Below are 22,657 nucleotides of genomic sequence, written 5' to 3'. Positions count from 1 at the left end.
GACGGACAAAATAATTGTAGTGGGACATCAATAACTTTAGCCTCATATAATTAAAGGTGAGAAAAGCAACACGGTGATGAAACGTTTTAGATATTCTTATCTCTCTAAAAGCTAAAAATAGCACTCATAGTTTCTAGCTTTTTGTAGATTTGGTATAGCACATCGTAGAAAGTTTTGACACCAAAAATAAAGATCATATTATGACAACTCTAGTTCATTCAGATTATTTATATTGGCAACTCTCAGACTTCAATCAAAGAAAATATTTCCCAAACTAAATGTCAAACGTCAAACTGAAAAGAAAATTTCAGTTTCAGGAATTTCAGGAATTGTAATAAAACTGAAGTGGATAATAGTTTTGTTATTATAAAATATGATGCAACACCAGTACTGGGTAACAAAGAAGACTGTGTTAAAAAAATTAGGAACCAAAGAAGATGAGTGCATTGTTGCCTCCGACGCCGAACTTGATGCTAAATTGGAATTATTTCGATCAATATCAGACAGCTGCTTACAATTACAGCGAGTGTTAGACCAATATCAAGAGAGATTGTGTATTTTGGCTCAAGAAGAAAACGCGTTAGGGAAGTTTTTACGAGATGCTGGGAAAAATTCGGATGCCTCGGGCAAACACATGGTATCAGCGGGTAAAGCTATTTCGTATTCAGGACAACAGCGGTTATCGGTAAGAGGCCCGTTGTTAAGGCTTTATCATGAAGTGGAGACGTTTAGAGGCCGCGCTGTAAGCGATATGCGGGCAACGGTATCGGCTATGGAAAAAGCCCGCATCGAGTATCGTGCTGCACTGAGTTGGATGAAATCAACAAGCGCGCAGCTAGATCCTGATACGGGACGCGGCCTTGACAACTTCCGAAAGGCACAGCGGCAAGTACGCGAGAGCAAAAAGCTATTTGATAAGTTGACACTTGATGTTTTGCAGAAGGTATGCATTGAATTACATAATATTCATTTAATAGGTAAATGCAAAAAGCCGAATGAAATAAAATTTCTGTCCCTTGGCAGATTTGATTTAAATTAATTGAAACTGATTTTCTGTATCATAAAATTTTAAACAATTACCTATTTACAGATTGACCTACTTGCTGCTGCCCGTTGCAACATGTTCTCTCACGTCTTGTCTAACTACCAGGGCTCCTTTGTGACCTTTGCCAATAAGGTTGCTCAAACCCTACTAGCCACAGCTGACACTATGAATGCAACCCCACAGTATTCATTCTGTATTCTCAAAGAACTTTCCCAGAGCTTGGGAGAAGGAGATTCTAAACAAGATGTGATTCCTCAAGATAAGGATCAGATGCTGTTTTTCCAGGTAACCAAAAATAAAATGTTTTTTGCTGAAAAATTTAAAAATTGTAATAAATCGCACATAAATAAACAATAAATAGTTTTTTTTTAATTGAAAGAGTTGGAACAAAGTATAATTCTTTAATATTTTTATACAATATAAATATAACAATACTGCTAAATGTTGACCTTAACATTTATTTAAATGGATAAAAGGTGTACCAGAAGATTATTTAAACAAATGATGACTTCTGTTCCAGGATGAATACAAAGATGACAATCCTAACAACGGTATCAAAGAAAATAATCAACCTAAAAATGACAACGAAAATGAAAAACAACCGTCCAATGATAAAGAAGAGAAGCCAGGCACTTCTCTTAACCTGATTGATACAGGTTGCGTAGACTCTGAGCAGACGAGCGATGTACTCTCAGATTTAGCTGGATTACGTTTGGACTGTGGTGATATGCCTGCTAATTTTGGGTCTTTCATGCCCTCTCAGTTGTTACAGGTACATACGTATTTGCATACAATTTTTTATTGATTTCATATCTTTGAAAAATATTTAACTGTATTCAGAGGCACAGAATATTTTTCTACTTTGTTAGTTTGTTGACTTTGTTTCAATATATTATATTAACAGAGAAATATCAAGTTAACATCTACTCATGGGCTTTTGTTGAACCTGGCCCTGACTGAAAATAAATGTCATGATGATCATGCTTGTGAGGTGACTGTCTGTTGCATCAATTATATTGATGACTGCATTTTCAGTATCAGCTATAATTAAAATGTAGTGTAGTGTAATATGAACTTTCGTTTTTTTATTTATGAAGTTAGGTTTAGTATCAGAACATACATGAGTTATACTTAGAAATAGTTCTTATGATAGTTTCATGGCTATTATTAATTAGTATTTTTAGGAGGTTTGTAAAATATACTACTACCTTAGTAGCCCAATATTAATAACTCATGATTAGAAGTACTAAATAAAATCAATACCTAGGTTATATCAGTTCATTATGTGCTTGTACTAATTGTATGCCCAACTGATTAGATATTGCTTTTTCATTAAAATATATGAGCAATTCGGATAACACAGCCAAACTGAAACATATTAAAATGAGTATTAATATTGCATTATAGATTTCATTTCTAATATCGGAAAAGTGTTCCCAAACAAAAAATCATGATATTAATGCTTTTGAAAGATAAATTTTCAATGAATTAAATAACGTAATGTACTTTCCAGAGCTCATCCAGCATTTTGCAAGGGTCTACAGCTCCGACAAGCAGCAACAACAACCAGCCATCAGCATCCCAGCCACAAACTTCAAAACCGACCACTTCAAACATTCCCAAGAAAGATGACAAAGCAGCCTGGTTCAAGCTGTTTGCTGAACTAGACCCCTTGGCCAACCCAGACAGTCTTCTTGGTACTAATGCTAATCATAGTCATGCAGCTTAATTTTTGTTTAGGTAAATATTTAAGCAGCCATTGTCTCCCAAATAGACACTGATGCATAATAAACAGGAGAGTCTTTTTGGGAGACTTATAAACCACTTGTTGATCAGATGCTTATGAGCCACAGGGTTGATCTAAAATAAAAAATAGTCAGACAATTTAAGTGTGGATCTTTTTGATATCATTTCATCTGTTGAAGTTTTTCATCTGCTGGTTAAGGTGAATACATGTGGCTCATATGCAGATTTCCGTAAAAAAAGTACTTGTAGCTGAGCACTGAGTTGCGATTATAACACTTTCACTTGACTTAAAAATCTAACACCGCAAAGGTAGTTGATTACAATCTAGTCTTAATGATCTGTAAGGGAAAATATTTAGTTAAATATATTTAGGATTGACTATTAGCCATTTAAAATGTCTTGAAAATACCGTATGTGATATACCGGCGTAAATTTTAACGAGGGGACGATTTTGATTAGAATAAATTGGCGTATATAAATTGAATCCTATATTTGGTTTTAGAAATGTCTTCTACTAGTACAATGAATGTATTAAATAAAATGTGCTCATTAGCTTACACTATTTGTAACCATGTATTTTATGTACATTTTATATATTGGAGTGTACTCTATAATACGTATTCTGCAGGGCTCGACTAGTCTATGTGAGAGGTAACTTCATAATCGAATATTTCTGATTTGATATATCATAGTTCTAAGTTGTATTCGTTTTGTGTGATTGGATTACCTTTAAATTGTTATTTGATAGGTTTAGAATATTGTAACTTAATCATGTACTTAATTTTATGACCAAAGACTAGTATTACTCATTCCATACATTCCAAATGCTTTAGCAAACTTTAAATGGATTGTTTTATAGGTATTAATAGTTGGATTCTGTTGAAGTATTTTTATTTCATGAAATTGTATTCAGATTTATCTTGCCATAACACTGGCTTCACTGCTGGGTGTGCAAGCCAATTTAGCTAATAAATAAATGCCCTATTTTGAAAGGGTCTTATAAGCACTGGATAGATAAATATCTTTAACATCATGTTTAAGTTTGTTATACAAATGTAAAAACTCTAATTGCTTATGGTTGAGATTTTGCGACGAAGATGAGAAAAGGACCAGTATCATAATATTATTTAATTTTGTTTTTAATATTGACAATTAACGAGTTGTTGATAGATAAGATAGCGTACTGCAGAAATTCGCAATTAAAAATAGTTTTGTTTCATATAAACCATAGTACAAACTCAGTGGTTTTGGAGTAATTTTGAGCCAAAGATTCTACAATAAGGTTATCTAGTCAAGTTAAAATTGTTTTGTATTTACTTATACCAAATATTTGTATGCTTATTATTCCATGACATAATTATAATGACTTATTGTTTTAGTTCCATATATTTTATTTAGTTAAATGTTATGTGCATTCCATTTTTAATCTAATAAAAGTTATATGTACCAATTTGTCTTATTTATTCAATACTAGCTTGTCCTTCCTAATTATTCATCTGATTAGAAGTTTTATTATATGGTGGGTCGGAATGACCTGAATGCAGGCTTTTTTTAAATTAAACACAAACGGGCACATTTACAGCCATTTATACCTACTATTTCAAATGGCACACTTAAGAGTCTTAGTAGAGTAAGTGTGTCTACAAAGTACCGCATAAATGATCTGGTGACTAACTTTTTGTACGAGTTATGTACTAGTTTCTGTTAGTCATTTAGAGCCCTAAATGCCATACTTACAAATTAAAAATAGGTTTTCTTTTGATCTACAATTTATCGTTTTTCGACGATAGACAGTTACGTCAACGTCACATCGGCATTGATTCATTGACAGGCAGTCAGTTGTCAACTATCAACTTCACCAGCTGACCGATGTCCAGCCAGTACGAAATTATTATATTGTGTTGTGTAAGAAATAAAATACTATCGACATTAGTGTTGAATAATTAATTCGATTCAAAATACAGACAGAAGGGAGCTAAAACATGTTGAATTCAAGTAAGTTATGGTTCCAAAATGTTGTTATAATTCGAAAAACATTTATGCTTTGTGTTTTTTTCTAATAATTATTTCTTGTGACAGTTTTTCGTGGTCTTCTGGGCGCGGAGGAGCCTCCAACAAGGGTTTTGGAGGTGCGCTCAGACAATTATATTTCAAGGCCGATACACTATAGACAGGATTCCATGTTGTTATATGGGCCGAAGGCTGATGGAAAGAGTCCTAAAGACAAATACTTTGAAATCGTGCTTCATAAGCCGTTTACTGAGAGCTTACATCAGATGTACAGGTATGGGATAACTAATGTTCATGACTCATTACCTTTTGAACTGCTATAATGCTCACAATTAATATTTCCTTTGATTATTGCATTGTATTGTTGTCTTGCTTTGGCTTACTTACGTCTTTAATTTTTATATGTTACGGCTTTCCTATTCTAATTACTTTGTATTGATTAGTAAATGAAAATGTTGTATCAAAATTATTTCTAATAACATCATCAATCAATAATATATTATTGAAAAAGGAAAGCATTCTGTTTATTATGTTAAAAATATTTTGAGTTTTTAGCAATTAAATCTGTTGGAAGCAATTATCTTGATTGTTTCTGTTCATTACAGTTTACTCCGCTCAACAAATTTAGAGGAAGCAGAAGGAAAATTTATTGTTTTTAAAGAAAGAATACCAGTATTCATCAAGATAACCAAAGAGGTATGTATAATTTTATGTAGGTAATTACTTTAATGCTGCGTGCTTATGAGTTTCAAATAAAATCATCTGTCTTTGTTAAACTAGAGATTTAGTGGAGGCTGTCAGTCTGGTTTTTTCAAATGAAATGTTACTTATCAAAACAATAACCATGGTCCAATTGAGTTCTATTTCCCTGTATCTAGCCAGCATAAAGACCAAAATGTAGCTTGAAAATAGTTTCTACAATCTATGTCAACATTCACATCCTAAATCAAATAAAACACACAATATCTCCGGTTTCGTGTTACAGAAGTAAATATTGACAGCCTTGACTTCTCACTGATAAAAAGAATGCATATACATATGTATGCTATATTGTTTCTGGCTATGTTATATTCAAATTACTTAATGTGACATATTAAAGTATTTAGCCAGTTGCATATTAATAGATTTCTGCTTGTGACGTCATTCACATTTCTGTGTGGATATACGTCATAAGAGTTCAAGTTCAGTTTCTATTTTATTTTGCAAATCAATACATTTTTATAATAGTGAATTAATTCAGTACACAGTATTCCGTATACCATTGCAGAACTACATACATGTACATACTGCAAAAAAATTTGTTCCACTATTTTTTATAGATATTTGTGAAGTTGTTTTTGCTGCATTAGAACACATCATGGTCACGGCGATGTGCAGATTGTTTGAAATAACATTCCGATATTTTGGATCAATGCCCAACCTACATTGAGTGATGTAAGAGTTAAACTTAACATGACTAGCAATTTTTTTGCATTATATCTATACTAATATTATAAAGCTGAAGAGTTTGTTTGTTTGATTGTTTGTTTGTTTGTTTGAACGCGCTAATCTCAGGAACTACTGATCCGATTTGAAAAATTCTTTCAGTGTTAGATAGCCCATTTATCGAGGAAGGTTATAGGCTATATATCATCACGCTACGACCAATAGGAGCAGAGTACGAGTAAAAAATGTTACAAAAAAGGGGAAAAATTTCACCATTCTCTCTTATGTGACGCAAGCGAAGTTGCGCGGGTCAGCTAGTTCTAGATATGACTTGTATTAAGTAAATACTGATTCATGGTTTATCCAAGAACTTAATGCATCACAAAAAAAAATTCTTTGTTGGACAAAAGTCAACGTAAATTAAGGCTGATGGCATGAGTCAGGCTTAATTGTACGAATATTATCTCATAATGATCTATACTTACGCCTTCTTCCGGTTGTGGTACGCAAAGACAAGAGAACTCCACTTCAATCCTTACAAACTTCCTTTGCATCATTCACACCCATACATCTTGTCATACAAGACTGCCAGTTATGAGTACTAGTCTAGAAGACTTTTTTTACAATGATAATATTTATAATTATTTTTTCTACACTTACAGTGCACAGTGGCGATACTACAAAAACTATGTGACACATTATCGGAACATCAGTCATGGTCTATTGCACACATGGTGGCCCATTTTGGTTTGGTTGAACTATTCAATGATCCAGAAGTGCAGAAACATATTGATGACACTGACCCTTTGACAGGAGCCACACCACTTATGGTAAGTGGCGACCTTATTTGACCTTAAGTTTTAAACTCTCGCGTTGCAGGTTTAATATATAGGTAACAGCATACAGGAATTAACTTGAACAAGCATTTTACCTTAAAATGCATAACGTTTCGGCGCAGGTTGCACTCGCCGTGGTCGTTTGACCTTCTTATGTTTTGACCTTATGACCTTAACCAGACCTGGAAACCCAGAAATACAAGTGTGGGTCCTTTGGAGCCGCAACATGAAGTATTAGTGGAATATGAGTTATGACCTTGCGAAGCCACAGAGATTTTAACAGAATAAAATTGTGTTAGGTCAGGACAAATGGTTATTTCGCGAAAATAATATGGTAAGGTCAAGTGTGAGCTGTTCTGTTGATTTGAAGAAAGCGGGTTAATGAATCATTTTAACCCAGTTATTGAGTTTGCATAATATCAATATAGGCATAATAATATTATTATTATAATGTAGGTACCTATAAATTATTATGCATTGGTGTTTAGCTGGGTAATAATGTTTCATGTTTATTGGTTCACTATCTATTTATATCTATCTGTATTTTGCTTTAATTATACTAAGTGAATATGTATGTATGTAATAACTTAAAAGTTGTAGAATAAAAAATATATTATGCTTTATTTTGTAGGTGGCAGTAAAAGCGTGCAATGTGCGTATGGTACAAAGTTTAGTATCATTAAACAGTTCTTTGGACGTGATCGATCTTGAAGGAAACACTGTTTTCCACTATGCAGCTGCCAGTAACAAGGAAATTATAAACGTGAGTATTAAGGGCGATTATAAGTGATATAAATTAATGAGGTCAAGTCAGCTTTCGTGCGGTCGGGATTTGGATGGATGATTACTGATTGGTATTTTATCTACTATTAAATCGGACCCAAGTAGTTGAGTGCATTGTATAATATTATTTAACTACTGTAAAATGCCTGATGCATTGATGGGGATTCCCCCATATAATTTGTGAGTTTTATTGAAAGTTCTTTTAATAAGAATATGTTAATTTAAGTTTTATAATATTTATAAGTTATGGGTGTTCCCATCGAAACGCAGAAAAATACGGGGTCTTTCCTGAAATGCCTGGGATGGACTCCATTTAAATAATACTAATAAATATATTAGACATTTTAAAAACGGAAAATATGTATTATATGTTATATAAATGTCTCTGTTACTTAACTGATAAAATATTATATAGGTCATAATGACTTAGGGTCTTATTTATTTGTTACAAGAATAATCTTTTTAATCGTTCATGTTCGGCCTCGATGTTTATTGATAAAATCACATGCTATTAGGAAATGGTTACTTTAATAACGATAATATCTGTGAGCTGTTATCATAATATCGAATCTCGAGGAGAATTCACGTTTTAAATCTTAATTTAATTTGCGGAACACGATTATTTGTTATCCAATTTGAGAGTAGGTATATTAAAGTATCCCTGGATTGACCAATGCCATGATTCGGATATTTAGACATTTATAGCTAAACACACAATGTAGCAATCATGGCCAACGTAAATTACACCAAAAACAAGCCAATTTTTGTATAAAATTGGATTAGATATGGACTCTCTCTCATCGTATGGTTAGTGGTCAACCTAGTGTCAAAGTTGTTCAAGCCGCCCGACTGTTATCTTAATTGACAACAACCGGGACCGACTTTCTACGTGCCCAGAGTAGTTATGGAGATATATTATTACAATTTTTTATATCAACTGTACTGTAAAATGCAGACAATTTGATTTGATTTCTAAGTTAAAGCATTAAGTAATAATGAGTCACTACGCCAAAGGTCTTTTCTAACAGTAATGACTAATTAACAGAAGATGCATATAGCGTACTAATTAGGTCACAAAGGTCAGTTCTCTTTGACAGTGTGAGTAAACAAACAATGCATGACGCAACATCGTGTTACAATCTCTTTGGTAAATGATCTCTTGTAATTGGGACTCGTTACAGCTTAAAAGTGGCCAACACAAATGTTTAGTTGTGAATGTGTAATTATAAAATAAATATTAAAAAGTATTATCTAATATCTGAATCCTTTTTAAGTTCGTATAGAACCCTTAAGGTAGCATTGCGTGTATGTCTGTCTTTCAGTGTAAAGTTTGATCGCAATTTTATCTACTACTTACTCACCATAAATTCAAGCTATATAAATTATCTTCAGACGAATAATAATTTATAGATCTTTATGCAAACTGCCATTCCCAATTGTTGAAACGCAATCAGTTTTAAAAATCATAAATAATGGCCAGTTTCTGAGGCACATTTAGCGGTAGTTCATCTATTCAAACTGTCATTTTTATATCAGCTTTATCTAACGCTATTGAATAGAGAGACTACCTCAGGAAGTGGGGTAAGTGATCAACAATTTATTTTGTCTTCAGGCGCTCGCCGGTAAGACAGTGCAGTCTCTCGACGTGTACAACAAGCAGGGCTACACGCCGCTGCACACGGCGTGCCTGGCCAACGCGCCCGACTGCGTGCGCGCGCTCATGCTCGCCGGCGCCGACGTCAACCTCTCCGCCGCCAAGAGGTCTACCAGCACGCTGCCAGGTAACAATTATAACTGAGATCTTTAACTATTGCTGAGAAGTTTTTAGCTAAATGTGCTGAGCTAAGTAAACTTATCACGGATATTCTATAAATAGATGACACCACAGTGATATTTGAACTGAGCGTATCTGTTCCTTGGAGAACAGGTCAATCCCGGTTGCAATCATTTAGATAGCAATCGTTAAACTATATATAAAATCCTTCGGGCGAGTTGAACAAACTTGACACTAGGTAGATCACTTGCCATGCGGTGAATGAAACTGCATCTACTAATAGTAAAGCGGCAACCAAATTTGTCGAGCTTCTGTCGAGTTTTTGACTTCAAAGATAAATAATTGATCTTTGTCCTGTTATAGAAGTGTTGGTTGATGATACTTTCTTCTAAATGTATATTGACGTCATTGTAAAAAAAATAACAAGTAGTTTCTACTTGCCTATCTACTTTGTAAGTAGAAACTAACATTGGCGTAATAATGGAATATTACAAAATAAAAGCATCACAATTTTTCCCTTTATAAAATTTTCTGCTCAATGACACAAAAATCAAGGGTCAGTCTGTGGTTGGATTTCCCTAGCAAACCTCAAAAAATGTACTCAACAAACTAATTGCAATATTAAGTACTACCGTGAAACAATCGATTCATCAATTCCTGAACATTTAAATAGTTCAAGGAAAATTTTATACCGTTGTATTGTCAAATGACGTATGTTTATTTATCGTTGAAACGTGGTTAAGGTTATAAACCCTATACTTAATAGTTACAAAAGGAAAAATAGTAAACAGTCTATTGAAAACGTTTGGTGGGGGAAGATCTTTAGTGGACTAGCAAATAGAAAATTTGCCAGTTGTCTCTGTGATATAAATATAGAAAAGTCAATTGCAATCTTTGTCATTCTTTTAGTTTGATTTGTCGTGAATCGTTACATTAAAAGTTTTAAAATGTGGGTCGTAGAAGGGGTTGGAAGTAAGTAGTGATTTAAATCTTTTGATAGTATTAAGATTCTTATAGTAGGTACTTTTTTCTTTCGTGATTCGTGGATGATTGTGAAAAATTCTAAGATAGATGCATCAGTTTAAGATTACATTTTAGTTTGGATAGACGCCAAAAATAATCTGTTTCTTTAGGATTGTTGATTCTGTGTACACTATGTGTTTTAATTATTTTTTATTATGCAAAAGCATACACACCTGGTGTCGTACAGGCAAAGTGGTTGTGATTGTCATCACGCCAGGCGAAGGCTGTTTGTTTGATTTCCATACCATAAAAGCTTGAGTGATCCACAAATAGATGTTACGGTTCTGCTTGTAGGTGTCAGTTTTTTTCAAAAATCCAGCAATCTTTGATTATTTTAAATTATTCTAAGAGTAAAATAAAAAAATGTTTTCAGTACACGATTTGTTGAAAATTCTAATTAATATTTGCTCCAGGCATTGTCGGAGACCTTCTCCAAGACAACCAGCCGAAGCTTCACCAGCAAGACATGAAGCACGGCGGCACGCCCCTCCACTGGGCGATATCTCGCGAAGTGATCGAAGCACTAGCCGACAAGAACTGCGACATCAACGCACTCAACTTCGACGGAAGAACAGCACTACACATCATGGTATTACGCGGCCGATTAGAGTGTGCCATTGCACTACTCTCTCGAGGTGCTGAACACTCTATAGGAGATAACGAAGGCAACACCCCTCTTCATTTGGCCGTGAAGCAGACGAATATTGCAATAGTGCAAGCGTTGGTTGTGTTTGGTGCTGATTTGGAAGCGAAGAACAATGCAGGGAATACGCCGAGGCATATTGTTCCCACTGAAATGTCGAGCAGTAATTATGATAGGATATTGTATATTCTGCATGCGGTTGGAGCTAAAAGGTGAGGATTGTTTTATAATACGTTCTTAATTTTAATTGTACGTGTTATGTACTTTTACTACAAATATTTTGCCCTAATATTTAAATGTGACTATTTTATACCGAAAAAGTAACGACGAAATTCAATTCATACTACGGCCTATGGCTCTTCTCCACGATGGACTCTTTCGCATAGCCAAATCTTATCTAAATTAGTCCAGTAATTTACTAAAAACAAATAGTGTTACTTCTTTAAATATTCATATGGTCTTCTTTTGTCAGATGTGCTCCAGAAATTCCAGGTTGTGGTCCGAGTTGTTCCCACCGCGGGGACTATAACGGCATGCCTCCAACACCAGTAGCGAAGGGAGCGACTAGAGATCTCGTCAACCAAATGTTGTCAGTCGCAGCTATGGAGAGAGCGGCGTGCTTTGAAGCTAATCAGAAACAAGGAAGGTAGGTCATTGACTTCAAGTAGTTAAGGCGTAAATCCGGTAATATTAATAGAAAAGTAAATACAAATTGAGAGCAGAGATATAATATATGTTTGATTAAAAATACTCATATACTTAACGAGAAACGAAATTACATTATTATTAAATTTGTAATTGATAATCTCTCTCTTCCTGGCTATTAGTCCCGTATGGTGGTGGGGTCAGCCCTTCTTACACTCTTCCTCCACTTTGCCCTATCCTTGACGTCGTTTTCATCAACGTTGATAATTTCAGATTGATAACATATAAATTTAATTCCATACCCGAGATTCGGAAATTCGCAGAAAAGAGGGGGGTGGCCTTTGCCCTGCAGTGGGACACAAAAGAAGGCTAAAAAAGGAAGAAAACATAACTAGTTTAAAAAATTCCAAACAAATATAAATAACCATTATAACACTCTAAAGACTATCAATTCTTCCAGATTACTCTGCCTAGACGGCGGCGGTATTCGAGGCTTAGTTCTAGTCCAAATCCTACTCAGTCTAGAAGAGGCTGTAGGTAGACCCATCATCCATTGCTTCGACTGGGTGGCCGGGACCAGTACCGGAGGGATCTTAGCCCTCGCACTCGCTAGTGGAAAGACCCTTAGAGAGTGCCAGAGACTGTACTTTAGAATGAAGGAATTCGCTTTTGTGGGCATGAGACCTTACCCGTCTGAAGCTTTGGAAACTATCTTGAAGGATAATCTTGGTAAGTCATTTGTTAATAATTTAAAGTATCAGTAATGTACAATAGATAGCTGACACACGCTAATCATTTATGTTTTTTTATTAGTGAAGTTATTAGTATTCATTTTTACAATCTTCGAATTGGGCAGCATTCCGTCAGGGTCAATTCCAACTAGTTATCTTAATATTTTTTATTATTATTCCGAATCAGAGTAGTATCTGTTCTACATTTTGCAAAGCAAGCAATCTACTCATTTTATTAAACCAGACGGTTTTTCCCGGGTTCATTGGCCTATTCCTACGGAGAAAAATGTAGTAGGAAATACGCGACATGTCGTTTGATCTATAAATGGTATCCGGAGCTTTCTGGAGTTTAGTCTAATAAATAAAATTTACTTAGGTATTTACGGGTTTAGCTACACTTCTATCATTCATCAGTCATGGAAATCTCAAATATTAAAGACATGAATTTATTTCAATTAAGTATTATCACTCTAAAAATATTTTGATTTTTTTTTATAATTTAACAGGTACCGAGACAGTAATGGCGGATATTGAGCATCCAAAACTGATGATCCTCGCCGTGTTGGCTGACCGCAAACCTGTCGACCTGCACTTATTCAGAAACTACAAGTCAGCGCAAGAAATACTTGATGAACATAATGGCACAACAAGTAAGTTACAAGACAAAAACACATTGCTTCGCGTTTGGAATTAGAAAACTAGCGACATATTATTAAACGTAGCGTTTCACGTCAAGAAATCATGGACTAACCTCCGGTTTTTTAGGTACATTTAGCAGTAGTTTATCTATTCAATAGCGTCAAAACTCATACAAAAAACGCTATTGAATAGATAAACTACCGCTAAATGTACTCAGAAACCAGGGGTAAGACGAGTCAATGAGAGGTAAAAAGTTGAATTTATGCTCGACTACACCGCTTTTTAATTTTAATATCAAACCTTCCCAAGAGCTTCGTCCGTTTCTACATCGTTACTGATCTACCATTCTGTCTTTATTCACGGCGTTAACAATATTTTCTCGATTTAAATCAATGGATATATTTATTAGTATTTCAATCTCTTGAAAAGTATACTAACTCCTATGTCATTCCTCAGGTCCTCACGCGGAGGCCGGTGACCAAGCTGCAGTAGTTTCTCTAGCAGCACCGCCGTCGCCGGCTGAACAGCTAGTGTGGCAGGCCGCCAGGGCTACTGGCGCTGCACCTTCGTACTTTAGAGCTTCGGGGAGGTAAATATTATAAATAAAAACCTGTAGTGGAAAAAAATAAGTTTATTTTCATATTACCAAATAAAATGTTCAAGGCTGTTTAAACAGTGTTTATACAGATTATAATAAGTCACAAAGGTAACTGCATAATAAATGCGTGCACACTGCACGTTAGGTGCGTGTAACTGCGTATACGTCTACGTTTTACGTTTGTCAATCGAGAATTTGAGAGGGGCGACATAATAAATATTTTAATCGCTTTCAATATGTAGCAGTATCTTTTTATAGATAAAAGCTTCGACCAGATTAATTATTTCGCCGATACAATGCGAATCTTTACAATGTACTCCTCTGTCTCCTCTCTTTTTGTGTTGTAATAGATTATTGATCAAATTATAGGTATAATAAGTAGATTTTGTCTTACCTTGACTTTTAAACATTCTCCTTAGGTACTTAGACGGAGGTCTGATGGGCAACAACCCGACCCTTGACGTGCTAACCGAGTTGACGGAGTTGAATCTCGCGCTTCGTGCCACGGGACAAATAGAAGCAGCTAAGAAGACCAACTTGAAAGTTGTGGTTTCCTGCGGTACAGGTCAGTATCACTTTACATGCTTGACAAATAATGGCTTCTAAAATGTATGTACACTGGATGAAAAAAGAAACTTTTTTTTTGCCCTTGCCGTCATTCTGTATTTCCAATCACTAACCCTCGGTTTCTGAGGTACATTTAGCGGTAGTTTATCTATTCAATGGCGTTAAAATTCATATAAAAAACGCTATTGGGTAGAGAAACTACCGCTTAATGTACTCAGAAACCGGGCATAAGTATTTCATTTCGAAACTGGTATACAAGGTGAAACTTTTATTTTATCGTTATTGACAATAAATATATACATTTTTTGTTACCAGGACTCATCCCAGTGACAAAGTTGAAGGACATCGACGTGTTTAAACCGGAGAGTATCTGGGACACTGCGAGACTCGCGTTTGGACTCAGCGCTATCGGTGGTCTGCTTGTCGATCAGGTAACGTTGTTTTAAAAAAATCGTATTATACGCTCATAAATGATTAGGATTAGACTAATAATAGAAGTGAAGTGTGTGTATGTGTGAAAACCGCAAACAAAGTGAACCAAGAACGAAAAATCAAACAAACTGGTGAACAAATTTTTGTTCACTAATTTTTTGCGTTGTGCTGATGATAAAACTCTTTTAAAATTGTCACGCGTGTAAGTTTCCCGATGCTCGCGATGTTGTCTATCAACATTACAAATAATTATTGGTGAGAAGCTTTAAAGTGAGGTCACACGATTTATTGACGGTGCGACGCGGTGCTTTTGACTTGACGTCTTTCTACATACGAATAATGCGGCGTTGTACTACAAGCACTCCGGTGCGTGCCCGACTTGTGACGAAATGTGGAAGGGTAGGGTGGAACTTTACTGACCTTGTAGTGGGGTGCCGCACCGCCCGTGTGTCACCCAATGGCCCCCTTTACACACACTCTATTGCGCATGATGCAACAATCGCACGTGAAAGAGCGTGCATTGAAAAGGTGTGCAAGGAGAAAGGAAAGAGCGCACGCCGCGTCCATCTGTCCGCGAAGAAAATCGGGAGCGAAGAGCGCGCCGTCTTTCCCGTGCGTAACCCTGTACGCTCCTAAGAACGCGCGAAAGAGCGTGTGTGTAACTGTAAAGGTGCCTATTAGCTCGAATTAAACGCGGTGCGGCACTGTAGGTACGTTGCGTAATGCGTGATGCGTGCGATCTTTTCATATCGGCTACCACTGCTATTACAATAAATTAAATATCGGATGCATTCAAATTTCACGTATTCTACCATCATTTGTTCAGGCGACACAATCGGACGGCCGCGTGGTAGAGCGTGCTCGTGCGTGGTGCTCGTCGCTGGGGGTCCCGTACTACCGGTTCGCGCCGCAGATGTCCCGCGACGTGGCCATGGACGAGCGCGCCGACGACACGCTGGTCACCATGCTGTGGGAGGCGCAGGCCTACATGCACGCGCACCGCGACCGCGTGGCCGAGCTCGCCGCGCTGCTCAACGATGACGACGGTGAGTGTTATATAGCTATATGACGACACGCTGGTCACCATGCTGTGGGAGGCGCAGGCCTACATGCACGCGCACCGCGACCGCGTGGCCGAGCTCGCCGCGCTGCTCAACGATGACGACGGTGAGTGTTATATAGCTATATGACGACACGCTGGTCACCATGCTGTGGGAGGCGCAGGCCTACATGCACGCGCACCGCGACCGCGTGGCCGAGCTCGCCGCGCTGCTCAACGATGACGACGGTGAGTGTTATATAGCTATATGACGACACGCTGGTCACCATGCTGTGGGAGGCGCAGGCCTACATGCACGCGCACCGCGACCGCGTGGCCGAGCTCGCCGCGCTGCTCAACGATGACGACGGTGAGTGTTATATAGCTATATGACGACACGCTGGTCACCATGCTGTGGGAGGCGCAGGCCTACATGCACGCGCACCGCGACCGCGTGGCCGAGCTCGCCGCGCTGCTCAACGATGACGACGGTGAGTGTTATATAGCTATATGACGACACGCTGGTCACCATGCTGTGGGAGGCGCAGGCCTACATGCACGCGCACCGCGACCGCGTGGCCGAGCTCGCCGCGCTGCTCAACGATGACGACGGTGAGTGTTATATAGCTATATGACGACACGCTGGTCACCATGCTGTGGGAGGCGCAGGCCTACATGCACGCGCACCGCGACCGCGTGGCCGAGCTCGCCGCGCTGCTCAACGATGACGACGGTGAGTGTTATATAGCTATATGACGACACGCTGGTCACCATGCTGTGGGAGGCGCAGGCCTACATGCACGCGCACCGCGACCGCGTGGCCGAGCTCGCCGCGCTGCTCAACGATGACGACGGTGAGTGTTATATAGCTATATGACGACACGCTGGTCACCATGCTGTGGGAGGCGCAGGCCTACATGCACGCGCACCGCGACCGCGTGGCCGAGCTCGCCGCGCTGCTCAACGATGACGACGGTGAGTGTTATATAGCTATATGACGACACGCTGGTCACCATGCTGTGGGAGGCGCAGGCCTACATGCACGCGCACCGCGACCGCGTGGCCGAGCTCGCCGCGCTGCTCAACGATGACGACGGTGAGTGTTATATAGCTATATGACGACACGCTGGTCACCATGCTGTGGGAGGCGCAGGCCTACATGCACGCGCACCGCGACCGCGTGGCCGAGCTCGCCGCGCTGCTCAACGATGACGACGGTAAGTCTTAGGGCTCTTACACACAGTGCCGGCGGCAGAGGCGTTCATCATAGCCGCCAGGTGTGCCGGCGTCATTTGTTTCTAACATTCGAGCGGTAATGCTGGGTACTGTCAGTCCTGCGCGGCTTGTGCCGGCGGCATTACCGTCGGCATGAGTGTAGTAGACATTTTATATTGTTAGGCCATTCATTTTCACTCGATACGGGTATTAAACCCGTAGTAGTAACCCCTAAGCATTTGTCAAACTGAATACCATCCTGTCGCGCGACTTTCGATAGTCGGGACTAACGAGTACGAAGAAGTTCTCGTGAAAAAAACTAGAGGCGCTTAACAGATTTACATACGCCGCTAATCGATATTGATAGGACCTCTCTACTGGATGCGCTTTTATTGACCTACACCTCGTTAATGCAGTAATTGGTACATCTTACCTAAGGAGTAAACAATTTTATGGATTCAAAAAGTTGAAAAAATCCAAATGGGTGTGTGTTTCATTAATTTGAATTTGATGACTACAACACACTATTAAGTTTATTGCCTCAGCCAATAAGCTTTTATACAGAAGACCATTTTGTCCGCGAAATGATTTTTTGTCAAACAATGTGCGTAATTACAAAATTATAATTATTTCTCTTTTCCATTAGTTTCAGTGGCAGCTACAAAGAAATGATCAGCGCACGGACTTCAAACTAACAAGTTAGCATGCTTCTCGCATAATAAAAGATAATAATTAATATATTATTGCATTCATTGCGATATTTAATTATACGTAAAATATAACAACTATATTGATATTTGTTATGCTCTCACAACTACAAAAAAGGGAGTCAGATGGGGTAAATTCATGAACTCAAAATTCAAGAAAAGTCTAAGCTCTGATTACTTATACAGTGTTTTGTCACTTTCAATCAATTTCGAAATTGTTTATGAGTGAAAAAGACAAAATATTTTACCAACCATGATTTCAAGACAATATTATTATGTAGTCAGAGTCAGATTGTAGTGCAAGAAGTGCTTTATGCGGACAAGAGATGGCAGCACTAGTTTATTTTGTATCCCACAGTTAGTTTTAATATTATTAGGTTTCCAGTTCATGTATTTAGTCCACCTGATTCTAAATAGTTATATAAATATATTAAGTAATATATACAGCAGGGTTTAGATATATTATTATATTTATATACTTTCTCACTGACGATTACACGAAGCAATAGCAACGCCTTAGCGAATGAGTAGGTAATTTTATTTTTCATTAGTGTAGCTTTAGTTTTTACATTCCTACTAGGGACAACCTATATCGGCCTGAGACCGCTAATTATAAATCAAGTCTTAGGATCGAATAATCTTCTTTATCCATGACACGAGATTTCTAGTAAAAATATGTTTATTAATTTCATGAATTTTTTAACTAATTTGGGTGATATTTCTAAACTTTGTTTGATTTATTTTGATTTTCATAATAAGATATTATGAACAAAAATATAAGTTTATTCTTATGATATAACACGTCTTGTAAATTGATATTGACATAATAAATTTCATCACAAAGAATATGTGCAATATTTTTTAATATCAATTCTCTCAAGTGATTTTATAATGATCAATGGTCACCTTTAACAATGTAGTCTTATGTTGAAACATAATTGTTTATTTGTGCAGAGTTTATTTAATTTATGACAATTCTAGATTATGTAAGCTAGCAACATCGCTGTAATTACAGTGTTGCCATTCTTTGAACTGGTATGTTTGCCAATTAATGTTGCAATATGAACTGTTAAGCAATAACATTCCAAGATGGCATCTATCATTATATCCTTTTATGTCTATACCTCGCAATAATGGCTTCTAGATATTATGCACTAATTAAATAGCATAAATTACCTCTAAGTCTGTTATACGCAATAACTGCTAAACAGATTTCTATAAAACTTTTTCGAATTGGATACTTGAATACCAGTTAAATCAGTTACTCTTTATGAAATATCAAAATCACATTTTTGTGTAGTGGCGTCACAGTTTCGTATTTTCGTCGGTATCAAATGAGTGACAAATAAAATGTTTCAGTCATAATTACAATTTAAACGTTATTTTGTCTTAAAAATTACATAGCCTGAGCATTTTACATGAACCTTTTACGAGTACAAGTTTAATAATTTTTCGTTAATCCAGTCAAATACCGAATTAAAAGTTGGTATAGCGTAATATTTCCCATGTGATATAGATTCAGTAGTTTTGGTGATGACAATAGAGAATTCTGGCTCAAGTAAAATTTTAATGTTGCCTTGTCAAGCAATAATATACCTTATGCACTGCACACTGTAGTCTATAATACATTTGTTCAATCGAAGTAATAAATTAAATAGTAATATTTAAAGGTGTGCTTTGATATAAAGTGTTACTTAAAATAAAACGTTTGATATATGTGCTAGAAAGTCTAGGAATATTTATAGTGTATTCGGCGATGTAATAATTGTAATTCAAAATATCACAAAAACACCATCTTTTTCTTAATTTTTACACCATATTTTATATTACTCCCATTGTAGACCAAAAGTCAAGTTAAATAAGTTCACCTGAACTTGTATATAATTTTCTCATCTTAATTTCAATCTTACCTTTTTTACCCACTTCTGGTAATTAGTAAAAAAATACACATTAAAAAATAATTAAGTTATTCGAGTTTAACTAAACTACCTTAGCTTTTTGTCTGCAACCGAATTTATAATAAACAATAAAATAAGTAGCTTTTGCACATGTGTAATCGGTGTTAATTATTATTAAAATCTTAGTAATTATTTACTACGTGCTCGAAATACTGTTCTGGCTACGTGCAATAAGTACGTATTCTATTAGTTCGGGGAAAAGGTCTTTTCGCATTATAGTATGTATGAACATGTAATAAAATCTTTTCTTTACACAAAAAAAGCTCAATATTTGGGTACCTACCTCACGAGCTCACTGAAAGAAACCTAATGAACCGTGTACTCATTTGTGATTCTTGAAGCCAAAGAGATTTTATTTCAAGTTCATACATGCTATAATGAGAAAAGACTTTTCCCCCGAACTAATATTAAAGTGAGTACGTAGTTCTGTAGATGTATCCGTTAAATGATGACGTTTAAACATGGCAGCTTAAGGTATTTTGATAATACGGTGATGTAGATTAAGACTTTAATTTCAATTTGATGCTCGGTTCATATCTACAGATACGGATAAATACTTACTGAAAAAAAAAGGTCATTCTCGTACATTGATTTTTAATTGGCGTTATTGTAGGGACGCTTTGCTCAAAGTCTCCGGGCTGTCTGTTTGTGATCAACTCAAAAGCTTCTGAATGAATTTTCAATGCGATTCCCGGAAAGGGTTTTAGTAGACTAACCCTGTGTTGGCCTTGTCTTCGTAATATATGTAGTTGCCTACATCAAATCGTCGACATGTTGTGTCAGTGGATTCACAATATAAGTGATTAGACTCTATTCGTTATTAAGTCTTTGCTCCGTGTCTGTAGATATAAACGACTTATCCACGAGATAGCAGTCAGAACTGTTTTGTGAAATCTATACCTATCAATTATAATTAGGTTGGTTTTCTAATAAAACAATTATGGTCCATACTAAGTGGGTTGCCTTCAAATAAATGCAATACATAAACTATAAGCCTTGCATAATACGGTCACAATAACTTATAGATGTCGCTTAACAAAAACAACAAACATTGCTGAACGTAGACTCAGTGCAAAGGACACTGGGTTGTCTTTTCTACCAACCGAGCGATCGAAGCGTAAATAGGCTTTGGTATTGTGTCCTGCAATAGTGGGGCCTAGCACAAGCCAGCGAAGGGACAACAAAGATACTGTGAAGTAAAATTATTTTAAATAAACCTTAGCGCCCATAGCCAGTTGCGCTCACCGGTCGGTAAACGATCTGTGCGTTAAGCAACCATTGGCGCGGTCATTCCATAGATGGGTGACCGCATAGTGGTAATTGAACTGGGCGTCTCCGTGCTTCGGAGGGGACGTTAAAAGTCGGTCCCGGTTGTTGTCTATTAAGATAACAGTCGTTAAGCCACGTCAAAGGCCTCTCAGGCAGCTTGAACAACTTTGACACTAGGTTGACCACTAACCATACGACAGACAAACAATCAAAGCCCCTATGACATTTGGTTAAAAACATGGTAACATAACGACGCCTCGCGCCGCGGTATAATCTATTTTTGTCAAGCGTTTTAATACATACAGCCTTGCTCATAAGTATTAGGCACCCTATAATTTTGAGTCTTATGAATAATTTGGTTGAAAAATGAAACTAATTTGGTAATAAATATTCATTTATTAATAAATAATTATAAAATATACTAATATTTTGTGTGTCTGCCCTTTGCTTTGATCACTGCAGCAATCCTGTTAGGCAGGCTTTGTACAAGCTTCTTGCATTCATCTGCAGTGATGGCATCCCGTTCTTCCATTAAAGCGTTTTTTAACGCCGATTTTGATGTTATGGTGTGCTCACGTATCTTGCGCTTTAATATACCCCAAAGTTGCTCAATGGGGTTGAGATCTGGAGACTGTGCCGGCCAATCTAGCAAGTCAATGTTGTTCTCTCGGAACCAACGCATTGTGACTGCCGATGTGTGACAGGGAGCATTATCCTGCTGGAATTTGACACCGTCTAAGTTTGTGTCGCCAAAAATGCGCGTCATAGAAGGCATCAACGCGCTTTCCAGTACATTTATGTACTTTTGGCTGTTCATGCGACCTTCGCAAACGAACATTTCGCCCACTCCATCGGCAGACATGCAGCCCCAGATCATAATGCTCCCGCCTCCGTGTTTGACGGTAGGTACCACACAACTTGGGTGGTATTCTTCACCGACACGCCGCCGCACAAAAACTACACCAGGCGTCCCAAAAATCTGAAAAATTACCGAAATAAACTTGATTTAAAATTTGTCATATTTTTTCTAAAATTAAACTGTTGAAAGCGAAATGGTTGTTGATATTTAACATTAATGATATAAAACTTACCTCAAAGTTAGATTCATCGGACCACACAACATTGGACCAATCTTCCTCAGTTAAATGTTGGTGTCTCAGAGCCCATTCTAAGCGGCTTTTTATGTTGCTGGCGGAGAGCAATGGCTTCTTCCTCGCTTTGCAGCCTTTTAAACCAGCTTTCGCAAGTCTTCTTCTTACTGTTGGAGCACTAATTGATCTTCCAATACTATCTGAAAGATCTGCAGCGAGCTCAGAAGAAGTTTTTTTGCGATTTCTGAGGGAATTACGAATAAGTAATCGGTCTTGTCGCGCTGTTGTCTTATAGTTTCTACCTGTTCTCGGTTTGTCCGCGTGAGAACCAGTCTCGGCAAACCTTTTGATAGCAGTTTGCACTGCACAGCGAGAACACTTCACCATTCTGGAAATCTCCATCTGAGACTTGCCTTGTTCATGTAGAGTTTGAATTTTTATCCGATTTTCCACACTCACTTAAGTTAATTTAGGCATTTCG

At 37.3% G+C, this 22,657-nt stretch overlaps 2 protein-coding genes across 2 annotated transcripts; both read left to right on the top strand.

The window, feature by feature from the left end:
• Positions 1-240: 240 nt before the first annotated feature.
• Positions 241-4,235, top strand: ICA69 (islet cell autoantigen 1-like protein). Its single transcript, XM_076122958.1, has 4 exons — positions 241-943; positions 1,091-1,330; positions 1,566-1,817; positions 2,559-4,235. The coding sequence occupies exons 1-4, from the start codon at positions 374-376 to the stop codon at positions 2,772-2,774; spliced, it is 1,278 nt and encodes a 425-aa protein (XP_075979073.1). The 5' UTR covers positions 241-373; the 3' UTR covers positions 2,775-4,235.
• Positions 4,236-4,633: 398 nt separating this feature from the next.
• Positions 4,634-17,947, top strand: iPLA2-VIA (calcium-independent phospholipase A2 VIA). The gene is made up of 15 exons (XM_076122944.1): positions 4,634-4,786; positions 4,871-5,075; positions 5,407-5,497; positions 6,889-7,056; positions 7,694-7,825; positions 9,458-9,626; positions 11,056-11,497; positions 11,758-11,931; positions 12,391-12,659; positions 13,168-13,311; positions 13,757-13,889; positions 14,318-14,463; positions 14,781-14,896; positions 15,724-17,153; positions 17,798-17,947. The coding sequence occupies exons 1-14, from the start codon at positions 4,774-4,776 to the stop codon at positions 15,964-15,966; spliced, it is 2,445 nt and encodes an 814-aa protein (XP_075979059.1). The 5' UTR covers positions 4,634-4,773; the 3' UTR covers positions 15,967-17,153; positions 17,798-17,947.
• The last annotated feature ends 4,710 nt before the right edge of the window (positions 17,948-22,657 follow it).

The sequence above is a fragment of the Anticarsia gemmatalis genome, chromosome 14 (assembly GCF_050436995.1).
Source record: "Anticarsia gemmatalis isolate Benzon Research Colony breed Stoneville strain chromosome 14, ilAntGemm2 primary, whole genome shotgun sequence".
Lineage (NCBI taxonomy): Eukaryota > Metazoa > Arthropoda > Insecta > Lepidoptera > Erebidae > Anticarsia > Anticarsia gemmatalis.
Note: the sequence above shows the minus strand (reverse complement) of the source record. Positions and strands in the feature narration are given on the sequence as shown.